This window comes from Liolophura sinensis, chromosome 13, assembly GCF_032854445.1.
Source record: "Liolophura sinensis isolate JHLJ2023 chromosome 13, CUHK_Ljap_v2, whole genome shotgun sequence".
NCBI lineage: Eukaryota > Metazoa > Mollusca > Polyplacophora > Chitonida > Chitonidae > Liolophura > Liolophura sinensis.
This window is the reverse complement of record NC_088307.1, coordinates 12726662-12752915: the sequence shown is the minus strand read 5'-3', so window position 1 is coordinate 12752915 and position 26254 is coordinate 12726662. Positions and strand designations below refer to the sequence as shown.

At 38.4% G+C, this 26254-nt stretch overlaps 1 protein-coding gene across 1 annotated transcript; it reads left to right on the top strand.

The window, feature by feature from the left end:
• Window positions 1-21739, top strand: LOC135480876 (uncharacterized). Its single transcript, XM_064760805.1, has 17 exons — window positions 1-52; window positions 1969-2270; window positions 3821-3975; window positions 4431-4671; window positions 7606-7711; window positions 8681-8777; window positions 9766-9861; window positions 10186-10236; window positions 11865-11949; window positions 12348-12407; window positions 12695-12871; window positions 14034-14175; window positions 15082-15190; window positions 15833-15905; window positions 17889-18035; window positions 19878-20014; window positions 21487-21739. Exons 1-17 carry the CDS (start codon window positions 1-3, stop codon window positions 21713-21715), a joined length of 2259 nt encoding a protein of 752 aa, XP_064616875.1. The 3' UTR covers window positions 21716-21739.
• The last annotated feature ends 4515 nt before the right edge of the window (window positions 21740-26254 follow it).

Below are 26254 nucleotides of genomic sequence, written 5' to 3'. Positions count from 1 at the left end.
ATGGCGCTCTCGATAGTTGGAATTTGTCTCCTGTCTTTGCAGCTAAAAGCAGGTGAGTACGTAGCAATGCCTTACATTCGACTGACCGATAAAACATACCTGGGAATTCTCGCCATCCATGCCATTCCAGGTCCGTTTATCTAAGAGCGAGCGCGGGAGTGCTTGGGGTTTAACATCGTACCGGTGTTGAACAACTCATCAGTCATGCGAAGGAGCCCTTACAGTGCATGTACGTGTAATGTGCCTCCTTGCTGCAGGACAGGTTTCCACTGATCTTTTATCTGGTCCTGCTTCACTGAGACGACTTACCAAAGGCAAGCAAACGGCCCAACCCAAGTCATTATTCTGATACGGGTCAACCAGTCGTTGTACTATCCCCTCAATGCTGAACGAGCACTTTCTTTTATGGTCTTTGGTGTGACCCGACCCAGGATTGACCCTGGATCTACCACCCCATGAAGCGGACGCTCTATCAACTGTGCTATCGGGGCCGGTCGTTTAACCGAGATCCTTGATTAGTGTTACAATTTTAATGTGATGAAATTATGTGGTTAAGTTTACGGCAAGATTTAAACAAAGTTAAACCAGATTCAAATCACTTGTACTGCTGTCATCATGATACATGACAAATAAAACTTTGACCCTTAGTATACTGACGTTAATACCAGGCTTAGGCTTTTAGTACGGCTTTGAACAACCGGGACTGGGGTCGCCTGTACCTGTGGTTGTATCAGGCTGCAACTGGCAGTATGCATGCTCCATACGACAAATAATATGAATGAATGATTATGGTTTAACGCCACGTCGGCAATATTTCAGCCATATCGTGGCGAGACAGATAATATGAAGAGCATGGGGAGTAAAACGAGAGAAGCGACCTATGGCAGTGTCTTGTGATAGGTGATCTCTCAGCGGTCATGCGGTCTGTAGACTGTCTTATTTCACATCACTTATACCCCGTTGACAAGGGCAAAGTTAAGCTGGTTTAAATGTGAAAGTGGCTATGAGCCAGTTTGAAGTCGCTCGTGTGAACGCAAAGCGGGGGCATTTAATCCGGTTTATTTGTTCTTGCCAGCGACGTGGCTTTCAGGTCTCAGTTTCAGGTCTTGAGCCGCTTTATGTGTGCCGTGTGAACGGTAACTGATTAAATGTCCCGGATACGTGAAAGTCAGGGTGAGGTTGCAATTACTAAAGCGACTTAAATGTGACGGTTTAAGTGAACTGGATTAAAACTTGCTTGACCACATGGTCGTGTGAACAAACACATTTTTACGACTGGCTTCGATTTAAACCAGTTCCGATTTGATCCGGTTTAAATTTTCACCGTGTGAACGGGGTATAAGATCGCGAGTTGAAACAAAGCTCCTATCAGGCCAGCCAGTGGTGGTGCTACTTCAGATATCTGACCAGGCATCATTAATTAGGAACCTGGAAGTAATTACTAAAAACTTGCCGCCTACACACACTTTCGCACAGCAGCGGTCCTCCTACGTTTCGGGTCGCAAGGCCAATTAACAAAACAACGTTGAACACAAACCTCCTAAGAATTAAGCAAGCGTATGAAGAAAGAAATTCGGACGAATTTATGCACAGAGAAACAGTCAAAAGTTTTCAAAGTTGACGGAAAGAAATGTTTAGCCTGTTAATTCTTAAGGTATCGTTAAAGAGACTATACCGAAAATTTGGGCCAAAACTCAAGCAGCATAAAACTGAATTTTGGCTATTATTTTAGAATAGTCCCAAAAATTAAATTTCACAAAATAGCAGCCTTGGCAGTACACGTGCCACCTTTAAAAATCAATAATAAAATTCGTAAATTTTGTAATGCGCTTCGCCTTATCACTTCTTATCAAAATTTAAAATCATTTTGACACTATGAATGGCACAGGTGAGAGTTTCTTATTTTTCGAAAGCCATTAATTTGCCTCTGTCATCAATCTCGCTTAATGTCCTGATTTATTTTGACAGCTCTGGGCTCGGTTGGTAACGATTCCTTCTACATAAGAGTAAACACTGATGGTAGCTATAGCATACAGCTGGGGAATACAACATGGCTGAACAGCGCTCCAACGTTCTTCAACTCGGATGGAGAAGTATTTACCAGAGCGGACGGTTCTCTTATTCTGATAAATACGATGGACGTAATAGGGACAGACAACCTTGGAAAGTGGAAGGCCAGTAACTTCCATTACGTGGCAGGAAGTACACAAATTATGGCAGGAATTAAGCAATATACGGACCCATATAGACCTTGTGTCATCTTCTCTCAGGTAATGGCAACTCGTCATTCCCTAAGTATACATTAGTGTTGAATGTTATACTAAAAAAATAATCTGTTAGTTCTGACAGAAAGTCAGTTGTATGATCGATGCTAGAATGTATTCTGTTACAAAATAGCATTGTGCCACATTCATCATGATACCCTGGAAGTGTAATACACTAAAAAAAACGATATCTTAATTTTAACAGAAAGTTTGTTGCCTGAGATGAGCTAGAATGTATTCTGTAATGAGAACATGCGTCATATTCAACATTATATTCTTTTAGTCTAGCACAATCTGTATGCCAAATGAATAGAATAGGTATGCTATATTAAAAAGAGAACAATCTGCTGAAATAACAGCATCACTTAAACAACAGACTTTATAACCATAATTCCGACGGCAAGAACCCATGCCTCGGGTGACGTTATAATTATTTAAAAACCAGTGGCGTGATGGATATTGGGCGGATGGTGTTGACTGAGGGCGACACCACTCACCTAAACTGCTTTCGATTTTACTGTAAACCCTGTTTCTGGCACTGCCATATTTGAAATTGTTTACACCTTTTGGTATAGTATAACCTTAATAAATAAATTTTATTTTATTCTTTGTAGTTTATGATCTCACTGCAGTATGATTTTAAAGTTGGTTACTAGGAAAATTTGTTGTAAAATAATCTAGTCTATTCGCTGAGGGTGAAGTAAAGGCTATGTTACTGCGTGGAGTTTGTTCTAACCGCATGTTGGTTACTTATTGTAAAACAAATTACTATTCACGCTCATTACCCAGCATGCCACTGGTTTTTCAATAATTATGACGTCACCCGAGGAAATGAGTTCTTGGCATCGAAACTGAGCTTATGCAGATTAGCATTATGAATTGTTCTTATTTGATTTACTTTGCAAGAATGTAAACTTCCAACATATTAATGTGTAGAGCTTGTGTTGTTACGTGTCATTATAGAAGCGAGAATGACTGATTTTACAGCTAGCTGTATATAGGCGACTCTCTAAAAGAAATAGATTATAGTACACGTATTTGCACGATAATACCGGAATTGGACAAGACTGGTTTGTTCATCTCAGTACTCCGGGGTCTGACAAAATTTGGGCGTGTAGGGCGCTAGTACGATATTTAATTAGTCCATATGCCAAGAACTCAGTTTGAATCCTGGGTCTGACAAGATTTGGGCGTGCAGGGCGCTAGCACGATATTTTATTAGTCCATATGCCAAGAACTCAGTTTGAATCCTGGGTCTGACAAGATTTGGGGGTGCAGGGCGCTAGCAAGATATTTAATTAGTCCGTATGCCAAGAACTCATTATTAACCAAATAAAATGCATTACTATGGAAATAACGCGTGTTTTGCCGGTATTTCGTAGATTTGAACTTCTTTATTGATGTATTTAATAGATGTTTCACGCCGTACTCGAGAATGTTTCACTTACACGACAGCGGCGAGCATTATGGTGAGAGAAAACCTGGATTTAAATACTAGCATACATAGGTCGAAACACATTTTCCTAACGTTTAATCTTTGATTCTCGCTATTTCAGACTTACTTGTACGAGGGTAGAAACACAAGTGCCTCATCGGAGAATGCCGTTATTGGGGGATTTCCAGGCTTTAATGTGGAAGGGCAGAAGGGCGATCTTGGCTATCTGTCTTACGGAGGGATGATGGTAGCGGACACGGATAAAGTCATCGGGCTGTAATTATAAGTTTACTCATTTTTCATCGACTAAGCTGGTTGGTTAATTCATTCTGTAGATCCCGATTTTTTGAACAACAATGGCCTTATGATGTTTGTGTTTGTGTACATGTACGCCATGCTGTTGGATATTTTTAGATACTTTTATGGCCCCCAGGTGATTGGGAATTATTTATTTTTTCTTTACATTCACAAGGACAACCTCTTGCTGAGCGTTACAATTTAACCGAGAACATCGCCTAACTTATATTGCACATGTGGACGTTTATTGGGGTATATCAGCGAGTCTTAAATAGCCTGCGAGAAAATGTCGAGAGGTGGGTTAAAGTGAAAATAAAGAATTGAAAAGTTATCGAACAGCAACCGTGACAGAAGGGAGTAAAGAGCGATCGAACAATGTTGCTTTCTATACCGTTACAGATCGTTTGTCCTTATTCAAGTTTTATCGATTTCAGCTGGCATAACACCACAGTGAACATTGAAGACGGCCTTGAGGGCGGCCCCATTGCGATTTACGACAAACATGGAAATGTTGTCATAATAAGTCCGTTTTCGCAATTTATGGCGGCCTCAAACTGGCACGATGGTGTTTTAGGTGGTTCAGTTTACTGGGGTATAATGGGAGATGTAGACCGGGTTCCTGCAGGATTCACCATGGAAACTATTGTTTACTACGGTAATGCTGGGATTAACAAGGTTAGCAATGTAAATAATGTTTGATTGATTACCTAAATGTTACTAAAATCTATGCGTCAAAACAGACATTCATGTACCTGCCGTCAACCATAATGGATCCTCATGGACCAATAATCACAAGACGAATTTGAAAACAACGTTTAACACAAACTTCCAAGGAATTAAGTAGTAAGAGCCTCCGTGGCCTACCTAGTTGTATTATATGGAACCATACGGACCCCATGCAACTAGAAAGGAAACCGGATCCCTGTCGCTCAGCCGGTTATCAACCTGCTCTTTATATATAGTCAATGAAATAGGCGAGCTAAAATATTCGTTACTAACCTGCTGGTTCGGTTTTAAAAAGCATACATGGGCTAATGTCTCTTCTCGTGCGATGTATAAGAAGTTGGGTTTGTCTTAATTATCTGACTCTGCCTTTATTGAAGTTACTGAGGCAGCTATTGAAAAGTGAACTGATAATCACATGTCCCTGCTTGTCCCCGATGTAATTTCAAGATATGCTGACACCCAAAACGGGGGCAAGTCCATCTGGATTGACAGCGTGAACATAACATATGTATTTTGACTGCAATGAGGCTTCATTGTAAATATATATAGACCACCATCCATCCAAATATATATACTGAAACTTAAGTAATATTTATTTATTTATTTATGTATTTATTTTATGGATGTTTTACGCCGTACTCTAAGAATATTTCGCTTATACGACGGCGGCTATTAAGTAATATATAGCTTGGCAAAATATGAGCAAAAAGAAGTTGTTTAATAATTTTATACGTAACTCATGTTAAAGTTAACATAAAGTCATCTACTACCGCTGAATTAATTAATAAAGTAGTATTCCTGAAATGTTCTAAAAATATTAAAAAAAAATTCTACACCTCTTATCAACAAAATAAATAGCAAATGATTGTCTCTACCTAGCGACTCATTTGGTGACGCCAATTTGCTATGTAATAGCTGTCCAGAGTGACGTCACAAAACCTAGGAGCTCTCCCTTACCGTCGGTATTGAAAATTATGCCAATGAGAAGATACAAACAGAAACGCCTGATACCCAACCGAAGAGTATCAGTCCCGTTTTAAAGTGCCCATGTTTCTTTTAGGCTGACGTTCGGCCTGGACGATCTTCCTATACACAGGTGTCGTGTTTTAGCAGTCCTGCTCATCCTCGTCTTCGAACTGCATTTGGCATAGCTGCTTATACCGACATCAGGGGATTTACCGAATATAGTAATACCTTGTGATTTATAAGAGACTCTTTCATGCAGATTTCGGGAAGATACTTTGCTAAGGAAAGCTAATGCAACACCACAATATTTTTCTTTAAGCAATGACTCTCCCGAAGCGATTTTCCTGCCAGTCTAATTACTGCAATAACCAGCACTAAATTTAAGCCTACATTCAGTCTCTCTCAGTTTCCTGTTCATAAATGTGTGGTCCAAAATGAATGAGTTTAACACGTAAACTAACCGTAAAATTCGATTTTGTGCATCGATATCTGTCTATCCACAATAAAAAAAACCGGGGCCTCCGTGGCTTCAGTTGGGGCCTCAGTTGGTTAGCGCGCTAGCCCAGCATAATGACCCAGGAGTCTATCACCAATGCAGTCGCTGTGAGTTCAAGTCCAGCTCATGCTGGCTTCCTCTCCTGCCGTACGTGGGAAGGTCTGGCAGCAACCTGCGGATGGTCGTGGGTTTCCACCGGGCTGTGCCCGGTTTCCACCCACCATAATGCTGGCCGCCGTCGTATAAGTGAAATATTCTTGAGTACGGCGTAAAACACCAATCAAATAAATAAATAAATAAACTATAAAAAAACCACACTGACATTCGAGATCTAATAAGTTTATTGACGTGACATCCAATTATCACTTGACGCTTTCAGCGCCAGTGATTTGCCAAGTTCATAAGGGCTTTCGCTCGGAGTGAATTGTCCATCAGTGCCATATCCCCAATGCTGTACATCATCTTCTTGGCTTTCAAAACTTTATAGACTTTTTTTTACATATTTTTCTGTGATAACCGTGTCCAATATCCCTTTTTCTATGTGTATATAGCGGTACCTTATGTTTACTTTAAACATTAACACAAATGTATAGCCAGTGTTAGGAATTGAACTCATGGCCTCATGCCCGTGCATGCTACTTCTAGGCCATTAGGCATGTGGTGTTGATAGTAAGGAACTCTTATTATGAATGTAAAGCTCCAGTGCTTTCTTAGCTTTCAAAAAAATGTGATTTCGTAAAATACTTCTGAACAGTTTAGAATAATCCAAGTTGACATCATATAAACACAGATATGTTCACTCGATCATATTTTTATTATGATGGCAATTCTCCAAGAAAAATTCCTATACTTTACTGTTTTTGCTTTTCACCCCTATATAGTTGCAATGCAGTCTAAACATCTATGGTGCAGTATTCTTGAATGTGGCGTACAAGTTTGATTGCTTAAACAAATAAGTCACATCGGCACACACGAAAAGGTTACCAGGTGGTGTGATTCAAATGCTTTAATTTTCTGGTTAATTTTGTCCTCTTCCGGAGTGGAAGATCCAAGATCAATCCTGGGTTGAGTCACACCTAGGACTTCAAAAGAGGAAGTTGTAACTTCCTGGCTTGGCGTTCAGCATGACGGGGATAGTGCAATGACTGGTTGACCCGTATCAGTATAATGGCTCGGGCGTGGCGGCTTACTTGCCTTCGCTAAGTCGTTTCAGTGAAGTAGGTTCAGTGAAGAGCTGTGGAAATCCGTCCTGCAACAAGGAGGCATATCACATACACCCTAAGGATTCCTCTGTTGTTATATAACTGACAAATTGTTGAGTACGACGTTAAACCCCAAGCACTCAAACACTCTGGTTAATTTTCACGCATCATTCACGCATTCCAGTAAGTATGCTTCCCGGGTCAATGATATAATTTCAGGCTTTTCAGGGCTGGGGAGACATTCTAAGGACGAAATACGGGAAGTCCTCTAGCTACAAGCGATCTGACTTCACCATCAACTACCTGGGCTATTGGACTGACAATGGTAGGTGTAAGGTTATCGTGTAGAGACATTATATCTACTTTGCCGTCCAGAGGTTCTGAAACACTCATCTGCCCCGTAGATCTCCCAGTATATCGTTATAACCATTGTTGGCAATGGAAGTATTTGGAAATTGACAACACAACAACAGCAATAAACATTGGTTCAGTATGATAAAGTAAGCTAGTACTGAGTAGCTTACCGATTTCAGCTCTTGAAATTGTTGATTGCAATGCTAATTGATTCGACATACGCACGGACAAGATATGGCAGTAAACAAAGACATGCTTGCGTGCTTTTGTATTTTATAGGTTAAGACTTGCAAATGCCAGGTTGTCGACTGGATGCCAGGCCAAGCTAAACGGTTTACCTACCTGTTACATATTTTTGCTAATTTTGGTGCTTTTGCCCACATTTGTTTTGGAAGTTGGCGCTGTCATATAGTATGAATACAAATTCTACCATGATCGACTTTCATATGGCAGCTTCTGTAACAGACGTATTCTAGTCCAATTAGTCGTTATGTTTCCTGTAAGCTAAGTTTTGTAAAAATGTGTATTTTAAGCAAACCGCGTTACCTGTGTACTGCTACTGATGCAAAAGTTTGATGTTTGGATTTGGGCGATAACACGGCCCAGTTGTTCGAAAGTGTATTAGCTAATACTGGTATCAAGTCACATTTCATATTTATTTTTTTAGCCAAATTCAGCGGCCAGTGTAGTTCTCAAAAGTCATAGTATAACAGCAGCAGTTTTAGTTCATATGTAATATAGAATTACAAAATTTTCTTTAGGCTTTTTTACAGAATTGAAGACTTTTGAACAACCGGGCCCTATTACACAAATTCGTACTAAAGGGAGGTAACTCTAATGTATAACGTGATCTTCGTTCAGATTTTAAAGTATATGCTCACTCATAATGGTTAAAGAAATCATTTTTTTTTGCATGTCCTATTTATCTTTTGGTTTCTAGGTGCTTTTTACTATTACAACACAGAGAGTAAGAAGAACTATGAACAAACCATGCTGGATGTGAAACAGTACACAGATTCTCTCAACGTACCATTCAGGTACTGTGTTAATAGCGTAGACAAAACAGACCGGTTTGAAACAGACCGTATTAGACTTTCATACACATTACATCTGTAATAATATCACAGAGTATACAGCGCGTTTTGTTGACAGCTTTTGTTATGGGTGAAAAGTCAGTTACATACGTATATGGTCTTAAATATTTTTTTCTATTTTTATTTAATGAGAAAAAGATAAGTGAATTATTTTTGCATTATAATGTTGTAAATGAGGATTAAAACGCATGTTTAATAAATATATTTGTGTTATAATCTGGTTTTAGCAGATAACAAATGTCTTCAACCTGTATTTTAATTACATTTATATTTTGAATATATGCATAAATATTGTCATAATTAAGATTACATACATGTCTTTTCATCTGAACAACAAATTTACATTGAAATAAATTTATTAGACATGCATCACATCCCTATTCAGATCAAAGATCATATATTCCAAGAGGTGGTCCCAATTACCCACGACACAAATACCCTTTTCACGTGAAAGAGAAAAAAATTGAAGACAATATTTGCAAATAACTTCTCACACTCTTTCATCTGATATTTGCATCATTTTTTTTGTTCCTTTAATCTTATAAGGGTTCATGCAGGCAAATTTTGGGTTATATGGTTTTACATGTGGGTGAAATTTGAAAACTTTAGCATGCTGGAATTTCTAACAAACAGAACATCTACATAGAAATCCATTAGCAGTGCAATTACCTTCGCCACCATCAGCATTATTGTTACCAATATAGTCATTAGCCCAAAACGTTCTTTCTCATTCCCGTTCGGAGCACTATCGTTGTTATTATAAAATTGTCCTCATCAGCATCAGCTGGCGTTGTCACAATGCTTTTCATCGTTGTATTCATCATCATTATCGTTGTCATCCACATCGTCATTAGCGCCATTGCCGTTGTCACCGCTTACATGGAAGATATGACTACTCTTCCGCCTAACGCTTCCTGTTCCCCCTGCACAGGTATATACAGTACGATTCCTGGTGGTACCCTAAGGGCATCATTGGGGGTGTCATCCTTTGGGAACCCATGACTGATGTCTTCCCACATGGACTTCAGTAAGTGTTAAACGTTTATCCAGTAAAATCCATCTCCCGGTTGCGTTAGTAGTGTAATTTCAAGTAACTGTACAAAAGCAAAAAGTAGAAAAGCACAAATAATTGCGCACATTTTCATATACGCTTAACAGTTCCTCTGAAAAATAGTCCCTAGTTTTCAAGAACAAGTATTCTACTTGAGAACAAGTACTTCAAGAACAACTATCCTACAAAGACCTACAAAAGGGCATATCACTTTAATAACAGTTAACAGAAATGTTTCATTGCTTTGTACAAATGCTGGAAGCAGTCTATCCTATATTTATAACAATCTTTTCTCCACAGGTATTTGTACAATAAAACCGGCTGGCCGGCAGCGGCTCATAATCGTTACTGGTACGTAACTTGTATAGGCCTACAGGCGTGTGCTTTATTAACAAGTCTGTGGCGTAGAAATTATTAACACGCTTGGGACTGAATAACACGCTTGGTTCTTGGGGATTATTTACAGGCTTGGGGGCTATTTACAGGCTTGGGGGCTATTTACAGGCTTGAGTTTATTTATAGCCATGGTATTACTTACAGCCTTGGGGTTATTTACAGGCCTGGGGATTATTTCCAGCCTTGGGATTAGTTACAGGCTTGGGAATTATTTACAGGCTTGAGGATTATTTACAGCCTTGGGAATTATTTACAGGCCTGAGGATTATTTCCAGCCTTGGGATTAGTTACAAGCTTGGGTATTATTTACAGGCTTGAGGATTATTTACAGCCTTGGGAATTATTTACAGGCTTGAGGATTATTTACAGCCTTGGGATTAGTTACAGGCTTGGGGGTTATTTACAGTGTTGGGATTATTTACAGTGTTGGGATTATTTACAGGCTTGGGGGTTATTTATACCTTTGAGGTTAGTTACAGTTTTGGGGATTATTTACAGCCTTTATTATTTACAAATTTAAGGATTATTAACAGTCTTGGAATTATCAACAAGTTTGAAGGCTCAGCTAGATTTTCATGCATCGAGCTTGGGGATTATTAACAGACTTGTGGCTTGGGGATTATTTACAGGCTTGGGGATTATTTACAGGCTTATGAATTATTATGAATTGATTTATTTATGAATTATTTAGAACCTCCGGGCTTTGGGATTATCTACATACTTGGGGATTATCTATAGACTTGTGGCTTGGGAATAATTGACAGGCTTGGGGATTATCTATAGACTTTTGGCTTGGGAATAATTGACAGGCTTGAGGATTATTTACAGGCTTAGGGATTATTTAGAACCCCCGGACTTTGGGATTATCTACAGACTTGGGGATTATCTATAGACTTGTGGCTTGGGAATAATTGACAGGCTTGGCCAAGGCATGGGGATTATGAGCGCTCTAGTGAACAACGTTACATGTACAATAAACTGTTTGCTGGGGTATGATGGATTTAGAATTAAACAAATGAAGAAAGAGCACAAACGCACGCAAAAATAGAAAAAAAAAACTAATACTGTAGTAATCTACGCGAGAAATATGAAAAAAGAAAAGCAGTGATACCTCTATTTTACCTTCCTTCAAAGACTAGAAATTTTAATTTTATTTAAGTTTCAAGGTCCTTGTGACATTTTTTGGCTTAGACCTGTTCATAAAGTTGATTAAAAAAGGATTTTGGTAATTCTGAATTGTTTGACGTGTTAGAATGTAGGCATTATATTTTAAAGTGTGTTTGTTTATTGCATTTTGTTGCCATCATATCTCTAATGTTTATTGCAATTTGTTACAATGATATCTCTAATGTTTATTGCATTGTCTGATTTATTACCTACCATTATGTTTATTGCCTTTTATTTTGTTTAGTGTGCTATTTTATTACATTGGAATTTTTAGTCATTACACTGTATAATGTTTATTTCAGTGTATTTTCTATATTATAATGCTACCAGTCTTTATGATATAGCTATTGAAAAATTGTTTGCATTAAGAAAAATTTATGAAACTCGCTAGTCTTTATGTTGTGTCCCTAATTCAGGTCCAGCAAAACAAAATATGCGAAACAAAATGGCGGCCAATTTGATTTCATAGTAGAACTGGAAACGGCACTTCCTGTTGAGGAGGTAGGTTTGCTGCATAACAAATGTCATCAAATGGGACAATCGTCAAGGATAAAGTCATGTGGGCACTGCCGATGACCGACTGAGATTTTATCGGCTAAATCTGACGTCATTTCTAATGAGTCACAATGAATCTCTTCTAGAACCTATTCATTATTGCTGGATATATGTGTACTCTTACTTGCATAAATTATTGAAAATATTATAAGGAAGAAAAATAAAAAATTCTACAAGCTTTATTAATTTCAACAAATTGTGTGATATGTGAATCCAATTTACTGTAATAAAAGGCCGGATTTCATCGGTTACGTGTGATAATTTGTTAATTATCAAACTGTCGTTACAGCTCTGGTTTTATCTTTCTGTGCTGTAGTATTTGATAATGTCTGTCTTAATTACAGAGATTTTGGGACTATTTGCTCAGGCGTGCGTCAAAATGGGGGCTGATTCTCTACGAGCAGGTATTTCAGTCTGAAAAAAAAATACAAATTTCTACACGCCTATACATGTAACCTTGTGACATAATTGTGCATAATTTATCAATCAAAAACACTCAATACAGAAGAACGACATTCATTGATGTCTTTCTTGTTTTGCAATTTCGAAAGGTCTCAGATGCAAATTGCTAAGTCCACGAAAGCAAATGTATAGTCAGAGGGATCATAGCTATAGGATTGTCTTCTTGTGGAACGAGTTAGAAAACTCAGTCTGTTAATACACCAAAACATCTGATCGCATTACCTTACAGGACTGGCTCAACGTTCAATTCAAACACACTCAGGCATTACAGTCCAACATTTCTCTGGGTCGCGATTGGTTGATTCAAATGGGACGAGGAGCTCAGACCAATGGGATGCCGATACAGTACTGCATGTCAAACGCTCGTCACGTGCTGCAGAGTCTAGAAATACCCGCCGTCACTCAGGTCAGCTGATCATATAAAACATTAGTTCAATGATGTTGTCAACCTGAGCAATACTGTGCAGAACCTGTTCCTGTGTAATGGCGGATCGGGTCCAAGCTGAACAGACTGTTGTTCTCTTTCAATGTGTGACTAATACTGTACATGTTTGCTCAGATTTATTTATATATTTGATTGGTGTTTTACGCATTGTTGTATCAACGCATTTACGATTGGTGTACCCAAGAATATTTCACTTATACGATGGCGGCCAGCATTATGGTGAGAGGAAACCGGACATAGCCCGGGGAAAACCCACGACCGTCTGTAGGCTGCTGCAGGACCTTCGTTTGGCCGAAAAGGAAGCCAGCATGAGCTGGCCTTGAACTCACCGCGAACGCAGTGGTGAGAGGCTTCTGGGTCATTACGCTGCACTAGCGCTCTAACCAACTGATCCACATGTTTGCTCAGATAACGTTATCTGAATGGTAGAAATGAACAGTATTGGAGTACTCAGCTTACATACGAAACAGTCTCAAAATCCATTGTGCACCATTTTGTACACATGTGTTTGTGTAGATTGTGATGTAAACACGATGTGTATCACCGGTACACAATTTGGTACTTATTAAAAATGTACGTACATAAAGATGTAGGTACACAGTAACGTTACCGTGCAAATTTGTTAGATTTGATGTGTGCCTGGAACGTGTGTACCTTTTGAACAGCTATACAGTTGCTTTCACAGAGTATTTTCAACGGGTAAAACCCAGATTTCGTCTTTGCTTTGATTTGAGAAGAATCAAATAGCTAACTATTACTAACCACAGAGGGAAACGCAAGACATTGAACAAGCCCGAAAAAATACAGAAACACGTGTGACGTCAGAACTTCCGCTGGTCCCAAATGGCATTTGGTTCACGTAGTTTCGATTTTCCTAATTTGATACACGGCACGGTTCCCTGTTGTTGTGGCCAGCAGTCACCCTCTTTGTGAAAAAAGCATATGTTAAATTCTTTCGTAAGACATATTAAGCGCTGGGCGAATATTTTCTTTCTTCTCACCCAAAAGAGTATATAACTTACCTGTCTTATCATATCATGTAATGCGAAGTACCTCTGGTGATTTGACCTTAAAACGCATGTATTTTGGTAAAGCCCTAAATCATTCCACCCGTTCCTTCTAGGCCAGGGCAAGTGATGATTACTCACCAGGTGAGGATCAGTGGAAGATCGGAATCTCCTCTTTGTTCGCTGATGCTGTCGGTCTTGCCCCATTTAAGGACACCTTCTGGACAACGCAGACCCAGCCGGGGAACCCGTATCATGGTAAGGTATAACTGTATACCTCTTAAGTTGGTATGTATTTAGGAAGTCTGCGTGACCGTCACCCATAATACTGACCGCCATTGTAAGCGAAAAATTGAGAATGGGGTGAAACAACAATCAGTCAACCAGCCAGTCAGCCAATCAATCAATCAATCAATCAGTCAATCAGTCAGTCAGTCAGTCAGTCAGTCAATCTATATAACCGTTTTCATTACACCTGATATATCTTCCTGGCAATGAGTTCTTTCTTACTGTTGAACTGATATTTTTTCATACAGTGGTATGCAAGTCCAACGCATCATTGTATTGAGCTTGTGGTATTGCGTGTCACTAACAAAAGGCAATATTGATAATGAATGTGATTGAATATAGGCGACTAGTTAAAAAAACAGATTAAAGTTTGCTTGCGTCCTTGTGTCATGAGGGATGGTACCGTGGCCTAGCAAAATATCGTTGTTTCCTCTGGGCTTGTATATGTCCATGCATGCTTTACCTCACTGCTGTCATGTAAAATGAATGTTTCACTTTATGATGTTAGACGCTCATCCCCCAAAAAGCAATTCATCCAACTACCATTTACAAGAGAGTTTGCTTCCATTTGAATTCTTGATCATTAGGAACTTGTCAACGATATAATATCTATATTGTTAAAAATTTATTTATTTATTTATTTCATTGGTGTTTTACGCCGTACTCAAGAATATTTCACTTATATGACGGCGGCCAGCATTATGGTGGGAGGAAACCAGGCAGAGCCCGGTGGAAACCCACGACCATCCGCAGGTTGCTGACAGACCTTTCCACGTTTGGCCTGTTAAAAATTAACATATTGGTTGTAGACATGAATTAAACTGTTAATTCATTCTGATATCTGTACATGAGAGTTCATAATTATACATGTAACAGGGCGCCAGGAGACACAGCCTGGGTTGAATGCTGTGGTAGCCACGCTCAGCACAGGCCCGGTTGGGCCCAGTGACATGATTGGAGGAACGAACGTCTCTCTGCTGATGAGGTATTGTGGCAATGACCTATAAAATTCATTGACTTAATGGACGGACTGGTGGTCCGCACTGGTGAACTTTAATCTCAGCAAATGAATGGTTTGTACATAATATTTGGGACTACAGAAACGAGAGGGAAAATACATCTGTGGCTGTTACCAAATAAACGTGAAGTGAATGGTGCGAATTATTTACCGTAAAGCAGCACATTTGAGTATAATGTACAGTACGTTCGGGGGAAATATTTGACTCTTAAGAGACAAATTAATATGTTCAAAAGCATAAATGAAACGTGTTATAATAACAACGGCGAAGCATTTGATAGCGTCAATTTGCTCCCATGATTTTCAAGAGAGCAAAGTGCCGGAAAAGTACTCCAGGAAATGATATCCACTGAATATTTCTTCAACCTGCTTTCATGGCAAACATAATCTGCTAACATATTTTGCTGCATAATTTTAACCTTTCTGCATGCGTTTTTCAACCTGAATTTTTGTGACGTTTACGATTAAGCAACGAGCGTTTTCATCATTTTCGGTTAAATTACCATGGCCCAAAATATAACTTTATGTTCGGGTGCTCTTACTTCATCTGTTATATTTGTCATACCTAATAGTGTGCATACCTCAACGGCTGCTGTTTTGTCTCTGCAGATGTTGTAACGCTGACGGTCTGATACTGAAGCCCTCCAAACCAGCCACGGCTATAGACGCTCAACTCTTACAGGTTTGTTCACCTCTTCGGTGATCTAATGGTTAGAGCGTCCTCCTCAAAGTCGGATCATACCAAAAACTAAAAATGGCACTTGTTGTTTCGTTGCTTGGCGCTCATCACTGCGAGGTGTGAGCAGTGGTTTGTCATGTCTGGTGTTTTCTGCATGATACCGCAGGTGTGGCAGCACTTTGGCGGTATGGACTCGTCCTAAAACAAGAAGACACAATATTTGTGCACATACCAGTCATATGACGACTGTTTGTCGTCATACTGTTAACAGAATAACTGTTAAATACGAGCATTCATTCATTCATTCTTACAGTTTCCTCAAGGATGAGTCTTGCATTGCACGCCTTCATCAAGAAACTTATTCCTTCACAGTTACCAAAGGAACGAGAAACCCCCAAACCATATGTGTAATTGAAAGTTTTTGGTGAAATGTTTTAAGACATTTCAAGCTCTTGAAAAAAAAAGAGTTTTGTTTTGGGATAAGTTCACGAAAATATTTAATTTTTCAATGTTATATATCCCGCTGCATAATGTTCTAAAAAGCCTCGCGATGACCCAGGAGAAAGTGAAAGTCTTCCAGCAATCTGCGGATGGTCGTGGTCCGCCGTCGTATAAGTGAAATAGTCTTGAGTACGGCGTAAAACACCAATGAAATAAATAAATGAATCCAAACACTGATAAATAAGCTAAATGGTTACCTTAATTATAACTGTGGAGAGATGAGATAGTTAAGAAAAAATCGCAAGCTGACTCGAAGACACCAGACAAGACACCCTGTCAGGCGTAGTATATTCACAACTGATTAACCATGATCTTTACCAGGAAGGTCAGGCAGAGAAACCACAATAGAACATCTCGCTTTCGTATGGCACAGGGTAGGTTTTAACCTGTTTTATGCGACAGAAAAGGACACTCCGAACAAAAAAAAATATTGTATATATTCAGAGGTATTTATTAATTATTTTTATTGATTGTTAATGCCATACCCAAGAACTTTCTACATTTTCAATGGCTGTCGGTCATTGAAAACTGGACTGCCCGGTGTTAACCACTGCCATTCTTCCAGTACCTGACAAACTTCCGTACTAAATGCTGCAGTCGAATCATACAAGAAATTTATATTTAAACCTCTGACTATCATGACCATGTTACATTAATTTTCATAAATCCAATTCAAAAGTATCAATTTGTTATTGATTCTTTATATTCATCTGAAACCCCGTTCCCTATCGCACCGTCTTTCAATTATGCTGATCAGTTTGAATCCTTAAATTTAAGAGAATCGAGATATACATGTATTAGAAAACTAATGTTTTGGTAATACTGTTTAATATCCAAGTCAGTTCAAAACTTGTTACATCCCTGATAAACTTGGGCGGATTTCTCTGCTTATTTATGACCATTTATCAAGTGTCACACTGTCTTCACTGCGGTTTTTACTCTCTCTGTTGTTGTCTTAATACTGTACTTCTGCGTAAACCAAGATTCTGTCTGTGGTCTAAGCATTTCCGAGCCGTGCTCACTTTTGCGTTGTTATAAGGGAATTGTTTATTCAATGTGATCACAATGCAGCACGTCTGCCAGCAACCTGCGGATGATCGTGGGTTTCTACCAGGGCTCTGCCAGATTTCCTCCCACCATGAAGCCGGCCACCGTCGTATAAGTGAAATATTCTTGAGTACGGCGTAAAAAACAAATCAAATCAAATAACTAAATAAATAAACACAACGCAGCATTTTGAGTACTTGTAGGTCAGCAGTGATGTCTGTCTGATAAATTGTAACACAAATCACTGCATTTCTCTACCCAGTTGTGTTAAACCATTGTTGTGTGGCTCGTGTGGGTTGCTATCGTACGAATTAAGCATTTAAGCATGTACACGAATAATTAGAATAAAACCCTAACTAAGTTAACATTTTTTTCACCATGTACGTAAACTATCCCACATTCTTCGATGCTCTGCTTTTACATTCTATTATTTCACAGGCATCTTTCCAAGACGGCCGTGGCCCTGATGGGGAAGTTTGGTCAACCTACACTCAGATCTCCGGTCAGTTTTACGGCATCATCTTAGCGGCTGATCTCAAAACTCCATACTCCTTGACCCCTCAGGCTGCCGGATTTGGTCAGTTTGTAAGTTCTTGCATTTTTGCCGTCCCAAACGAGTTTTGATTTGCCATCCGTGACCTAAGTACACATCCTTGGCGCATAGACAGTCTAAGTATTCTGAAATGAGATTCACTGCGTCCACCACACGCAAGTCATGGGTAATTTCATTACAAATTAGCCCGTAAAAGCGGTTATTAACGAAAGGCTACACAGCCCAGACTTGAATTACTCTCGGCGTGTAGTCCCACAACTGTGCATGTACCAGAACGTGTAAAATGTTCCCTGAGACTAATGCCTCCCATGCGTCGTCAGGAGGATTTCTAGACGAACGTGTAAAATGTTCCCTGAGACTAATGCCTCCCATGCGTCGTCAGGAGGATTTCTAGACGAACGTGTAAAATGTTCCCTGAGACTAATGCCTCCAATCCTTCGTCAAGAGGACTTCTAGACAAACGTGTCAAATGTACACTGAGGCGAATGTCTCCAATGTATAGTCAAGAGCACCTTTTTAGCAACGTATCACATGCGTTCCATATACTACATGTATAATGTATGGAAAACCAGAGAGCTTGTATAACCTAACTCAGTCCAAAAAATCTTTAAAATGAATCTGTGTTTTAATATTAATAACATAATCAACCGCAAAATTTCAGGAATTATTTTACACATACGCCTCGTGACAACGAGCATTCACCGCAGTCCCTCAGTGATCACAAACCATTTTAAACGATATAGATTTAAATAGGCTGTTAAAAACTGGGAATAACTTTGTTTTATTTCACGCATATGTATTTTGTTGTCGCGGTTTTATCCTGCACGTGTAACTTTTCGTTGAGGAATTTTACAAGGGGACGATCATTTTAATCAGGGTGCGCATATCTGGGTTCAAAGGAAATGACATTACTCCTTCCTTGTCAAGTTGTTCAAAATAGTCTGTCTTTAAACATTCCTGTTTTATGCAATTTTATTTTAGGCAAAAAATTACGTGAGGAATCTATGGCTACATATATTAAGATTCTGTTCTACAAGCCCAATCAGTTTGCCCTATTTCTCCCTAACACCATACCTCGTCCCATCGCTCTATCGCCTTTTTATATCGCTCCATAGCTTCATTGTCAGATCTCTCCAAAGCATTATTGCCCCCATCACATCACTCCACTATGATGGCACTCTCAACCATCATAAGTATGTTTCAGTTTTCACGGAAAAGTGCAGTTACACTTTGAATGCTTTCTGAAACAGAGAGTAACTGTAAATTGTAAAAAATTGCACCAATAAGGCATATGTGAATATTTTCAGTATGATATATACACGTTACGAACCGTTAGCAAACTATACGTACAGCTTCCATATGAATTAATTGGAGCATGGGTTTAACTCCACTTTTTTGGACGATATTTAGCAGACCTATCTTTATATCATTTCTTTGCTTTTTTACATGTAAGACTCTGTTCTTTGTCTCCAGATTTTGCAGTAGTTTTTTATGTTCCGTCATATCTAGTCATTATGATTATTAATTCATGGGTTCCTTTGGGGCCCTGTTGTTCACAACTGTTTGAAGACTTAAGCCCCGATTAAACTTAAAACCCATTTTGCAATTTTGTACTTAGCCCCAAAATAATTGCACAAATCTATATAAAATGTGAACTAAATGTTATATTTTGACCATGGACAATTGTATTTGTTTCTGAATCTGGCTAAAATCCTTAATATAAAATATAACTTAATGCCAGCATTTGCTAATACACTTTCGATTCGAGTCATCCGTTCGTCGTAATAAATCTGTTCTTTCATGGGATATATGGTACAAATTTACATTAATATATGATTTATTAATGAACATCATAAACCGAATATCCATTTCAGTTTGAAGGTCCGAACATTGTCTACTCCTATCTGGATTTTACACCGAAACCGTTTGGTATGAACGACTCCATCACACTAGAAGGCTGTTCGACCATAAACTTCTGTCTGTACTACACATCACCGGTCATAAAGCTTGGGTACGGTATTATTAACTGGAAAAATTACCTTTTTTGAAGTTTTTCCTTATGCACCTGGAATATTCTTCTAGATTTGTCCTTGTTTTAGGAAATTACCACCGTTAAAAACGAATTTACATAACCAGTGGACAGTGGCATTTATCCTGTTTTAATTTCACGATGCGTAAACCACTTTCAGGAGGACAGCTAAACATTAGCGAAAGTTCTAATGCGAAATAAGGTGTAGTAACATGGTTAAATAATGCAAAAAAAAAAGAAGTAACATAGCAAACCGCCATAAAGCCACACATTCTTATACTTAACAAAATATTACATTCACCTGTGGCTTGATCTCTATTACACTAAAAAAGTTTGTTGTTTGAGAGATGCTAGAATGTATTCTGCTATAACATAATACTGTGTCATATTTAACACAATATCCTGTTAGTCTAATAGAATGGTTATTTATTTATTTATTTGATTGGTGTTTTACGCCGTACTCAAGAATATTTCACTTTTACGACGGCGGACAGCATTATGGTGGGAGGAAACCGAGCAGAGCTCGGCGGAAACCCACGACCATCCGCAGGTTGCTGACATACCTTCCCACGTACGGCCGGAGAGGAAGCCAGCATGAGCTGGACTTGAACTCAATAGAATGGTTATGTTGAATTAATAGAATATTTGTCTTATATTTAACAGAGTAATCTGCTGCTATAACAGAATGCATTCTAGTATCACTCAGATAACAGACTTTCTTTTAAGTTTAACAGATTATTTTTTGAGTGTATATCTACGATTCCTCTCGTATAAAATATGTTAATTAAGACATCCTGACAAGATTCGGTTCTGGAAACAGTCATATTGTTCTATAAAATATTCTTCTGTTTTTCAAATCGAATATTCTTTGGGAATTGGAGTTTTTGTTTACATCAATCATTATTACAGTGCAGTAGTTTATTACGGCTATGGAGGGTTTCCCGCGTTTTCGATTTATTTATATCCAACAATATCATTGCAACATCGGGATTACGGCATGGATAAATTTGACTTAAAGCAGAAGAAATCATAAAAATGGTGCCAAAATCAGATGAAAGAGCGTCAAATCTTTGCAGATAGGCTCTTTAATATTTTTTTTCGACTTTCTGGAGAAAAGGGTATTTGAAGATATTTATGTATGGTGGGTATTTGGGACCACCTTTTGGTATTTATCGCCGTTGCATAATAATATTCTAAATAAGGATGTGATACATGTCTAAGGATTTATTTGAACGTAAAGTTGTTGTTTACATCCAAACACAACTTTTTACTCTGAATTATGATAATATTTATGAATATATTAAAAATATAAACGTGATCAAAATCCAAGTTGAACACATTTGTTTGCAGAAAAAAATACAGTTGATCAGGTTGATTAAAGCATCAAACTGAACAACATGCATAACGCTGCAAGCATTTGTTAAAGTTTGTTTTTGTAACTGTTACAATTTCAGGAGCAAAGAAGTGTGCATTTTGGGTGAAGTGGACAAATGGGTGCCTCTGTCGCCTCAGAGGATCCGAACAATCTCAACCGGAAGTGACATCATTATGTCCTTGGCCGGAAGCCCAGAAGAAAAACTCAGACTTGCCTTCATTGAAAACGGAAAACTAAGATTTATGCAATGTACTTTGGACTCGGCCGGAACGGCAACGTTACGCTACATGTCAGGTTTATGCAGCTAATGCTGGATGTTTTCGCATTTATCACAGGTCATAAATTTCTGGTCGACTGAATTGTCATTTTGTGGCTTTATCATTATTTATTTATTTATTTATTTTATTGTTGTTTTACGCCGTATATCCAGAATATATCACTTATACGACGACGGCCACCATTATGGAGGGAAAAAACCAAGCAGAACCCAGAGGTGTTACTGAGCGAGTGGGCATATTGTGTCGTTACTAGAACGTTTATTTAAAATAAAAATAACAACTTTATCAGACCTGTTCTCATTTCGCGCTCCAGAATACTGACCCTTTTGCAGACGCCTTTTGCAAGCGCCTTTTGCAGACGCCTATTACAGATGAACATATTACGTATGGAGACGCGAAATGGAAACTAGACAGGCATTCTAGATAGCGTGTAATGGGTTTCACTTTGAAAAAGTCAGACCCAGTGACCTACATGTAGGATACTATCCGAAAAGAAAATGCCTTGAAAATACAATACTTGAAGCATGTTAATTACGCTTGAGAAGGAATCCGTGAAAGAATGAGGCAAAATACGTGTTCACTGTAGAAATTGGGACTCATTCCTTATGTATTGGCGACTCGTGTAGTAAAGGGAAAGGACCTCCAAAAATCGAAAAAGGCATCACCAAGTAGAACACCTAAAACTATACATAAACATACTTTCATTCATTTTTTAAAACAGATTTTTGTGAAAAGAGTTAAAGGCGTTCAAACATTTGAATTCCAAGTGGGCTTTATAGGCCATACTATCAGGAACTCAGTCTAGGAACTCTGACGTCACCCGGAGCTTTTGCAACTCTAATCACGACACTGAATGTTGGAACAACTCTTTTTACCCCTGAGTAAAAGATTACTGAAATAATGTTCCCAAAACTATATTCCTTCTTTGCGGTGAGCATTAGGAAAAAAAATTTATGTAACGTCAGAGTTCCTAGATACCGTCAGTATGGTTCATATTCAGATATTTGAACGCATTTCAACACTGTAAAAAATATCTGTAAAAAATAAATGAAAGTATTTTTACATATAGTTTTCAGTTGTCTGTGTGATGAACCTTACTTCATATTTTGACTTTATTTTATTTTATTTTACCGTTGCTCTCTTACATATTATACGGGAATAGTTAGAAAACATATTTTTGTAGATATGCATGTTATAAAATGTGTCAGTCATATCATTTTGCACTAAATTTCACGCTGGAACCAGGGTTTCGTATTTACATTCAATGCATCCTCATAGAATACTTAAATATGAATTATTCTGTTCGTGAAAATTACCGTATTACCCACATCAGATAACTAACTCAAGGGAAAATTTCCTCTGGCGAAAGCACGCAGTTGAATGCCTCTCAGGACATGAGGTTGCTAGTTCGAATCAAGCTATCTCTTGTTCGGTTGCGACCTTAAGTTAGGAGTTATGTTCTGGAAAAGTTTTTCACGTACATCGTCTCCCCCTTACCTACCTACGAATCTAACCGCCGTCGCATTGATGGTTTAAAAAAAAAGAATCAAATTAACAAGTAAATAAATCCATAAGATACTAGTTATGTGTGAAAATAATTATGTCTTATTTAGTTTGTTTATAGCGCCGCTCTGACCTTGCCATATGTTTTCACCCGGGGGCATTTTCGATGAAGACGTAAACTGAAGAAAATACGTCAATTAATGAATAATTTTCCAGCCATTAAGTGAAAACAGTGGAACGTTACGAGACAACAATAGGTGCGAGGATGTTCTACAGCCCAATTATAATGCTGGTTCGTCGCTTTATGACTGACAAATTACTAAGTACGACGTGAAAGCCAAAGCGTACAATACGCATACCTACATAGAACTGCTACCACAGGAATATACATTTCTGAATACGCGCAAAACGTAAAAAAGTAAATGATAGGCCTATTATAATTAGTTCTCACCTAAAACAGGCAGTTTTCATCTAGGTTGTACTATTGTTTTATCCAACCCACGGCAATTTGGACCTGCTATTTACTCCAGAATAAAAACCACGTATCGAATAGACTAGCGAAGTTGACAGCAACTCGTTTTTTAGCCGCGCGAAGGTAAAGGAACTTGTACAGCGCCCTAGGGAGCCATAGCACATGCTTAAGTACATTTATGTGACATAAAGGTTAACCGGAGACAATATACATGTGTGCACATACACCTAATGGCTCATCGTTTTCATATGACTGAAAAAATGCTAAGTACGACATTCATCCCCAAGCATACATTCATACATACACACATACCTTTGTATGAGAAGAACAAATGCTACGCGTTACGAATGAAATAATGTAGATATCTACAGAAAAGTAGTGCCTGCATGGAGACACAACGGAGATAATGCAACAGAGAATCACAACTGAATATAAGATTTATTTATTTATTCGATTGGTGTTTTACGCCGCACTGAAGAATATCTAAATTACACGACGGCGGTTAGTATTATGGTGGAGGAAACCAAGCAGGTTGAAAGCCACGGCCACTCGCAGGTTGCTGCAAGGCCTTCCAACATAGGAATGGACAGGAAACCGGCATTAGCTGGACTTGAACCAAGAGCGATCTCATTGGTGAGGGGCTCTTGAGTTGTTGTGCTGCACTAGCATATAACACGTGATATGTGTTATGCAACAAATGAGCCAAAAATACAGTTATTCTTTTGGAATACCAGAACAAATCGGCCATACTTAGCATAATATTTTGAAGCAATAACATAATCTATTCTGCTATTAATCAGAAGATTTTGCGAAAAGCTGCAGGGAAATAAGTAGGTCTAATCTGTGTTATTTAGAGAATCATAACAAGGAAACCACAACAATGTTCATTTCCCACAGTTTATCTGCAAACGATCAATCAAATAGTGACAGCTTTAGGACCACAAACTGGACATAAAGTCGTAGGCGGAAGATGTTGACTGATGAATGACTGGGCGGGTCCATGCAGCGTCATGGCGGCCTGTCGCTACCGCGTGCGTGTGGTAGTTACCATGGGACTCACGTGCATGGTACGTCATCGACTAATAATCAGTAAGACAACTCCCAGAGTGCCTCGGGCGGACTGATCTATCCTGATGAGGATGAGGCGAACGAATAAGCTCACGTCCTTGATTAAATTACAACTGAGGTATAGCAACTCTTTGATACCAAACGGAAATATGTTCAGTGCTTTCTCTTCATCTGTATAGTTTAGTCTTTTTTATGCGTTGTTGTCTTGAGGATTACTACCAGTTTCGAAAAGAGTCCATCTATAGTCCAGTATATATATATATATAATTTTCCACCCATAACACTTATATACACTTCAGTTAAATTAACACTTAATTCTATTAACTCAACATAAATATTCTATCAGACTAACTTATATACACTTAAGTTAAGTTAACACTTAATTCTACTAACTCAACATAAATATTCTATCTATGACTAACAATCATACGCTGAATATGACAGAATGTTAAGTTATAATATTAACAGAATACATTTAAGCATCACTCAGACAACAGACTTTCCGTTAAAATTAACAGATTAATTTTTGAGCTTATATTTTCCGAGCGCCTTGCACATACCTTAAGTTGCCCGGTGACATAAATAATCATGCCATATATTAAATAAAATTTAAACTAATATCTATGGTCAACAATATTTCCATACAGAGTCAGGAACCTTTACAAATAGTCAGGATCATCCAAAAATGGTCAGGATCATCCACAAATGGCCAAGAACATTCACAAAAGACCAAGAACATTCACAAATAGTCAAGAACATTCACAAATAGTCAAGAACATTCACATATGGTGAAGAACTTTCACATATGGGCTTTTGTGAAAATTATGGTTATCAGTGGATGAAATCGATATAAGACTGTTTGAGTCAGGTAACATTTTAATGTAGTTTTTTTGTAAGTGACTAGTTATATTTCAACAAAAATGGATTCTTATCATAATTATACCCAATACATTCTTTCAGGCCGCGATAAAAGGGACATATGCTACGATATAGCATATGAAACAAAATTTATATTTATTTAGTGTATTGTTTTTAACGCGACAATTGGTCTATTATAAATTGATAGTTTTATGGGCACAGGAAACCGGAGTAAACCACTGAGACGTTTGAAGTAGAGGCGCACAGATTTTTGCGCCATATTGGTTAAGGCGAAGTAGACTAAACCAGTACAAATGACCACACCACCTCAGTCAACCGCTTACTGTGAGAAGACGCGAGGAATCGCGAGATTTCCTGGCCAAGGCCTGAATTGTCGCGCACGTAGCCACGGAAGGCCAGAGAAATCATAAAAATCTTTTAGATTATTTCTAAAAATCTTTTAAAAATCTAAAAATCTTTTAGATTACACGCATGAAAACGTCGACAACACGTAGTAACAGTTCAGCAGTCTTGTTAAGTGCCCACAACGGTAGGTGTATATGTGTGTTCGGGGTTTTACGTTGTACTCAATTTTCCGAATATGACGACGAGGAGTCATTAGGTGTGTGAGCATATATTGTGTGTTCTTGTGGTATGACGAGTCCACG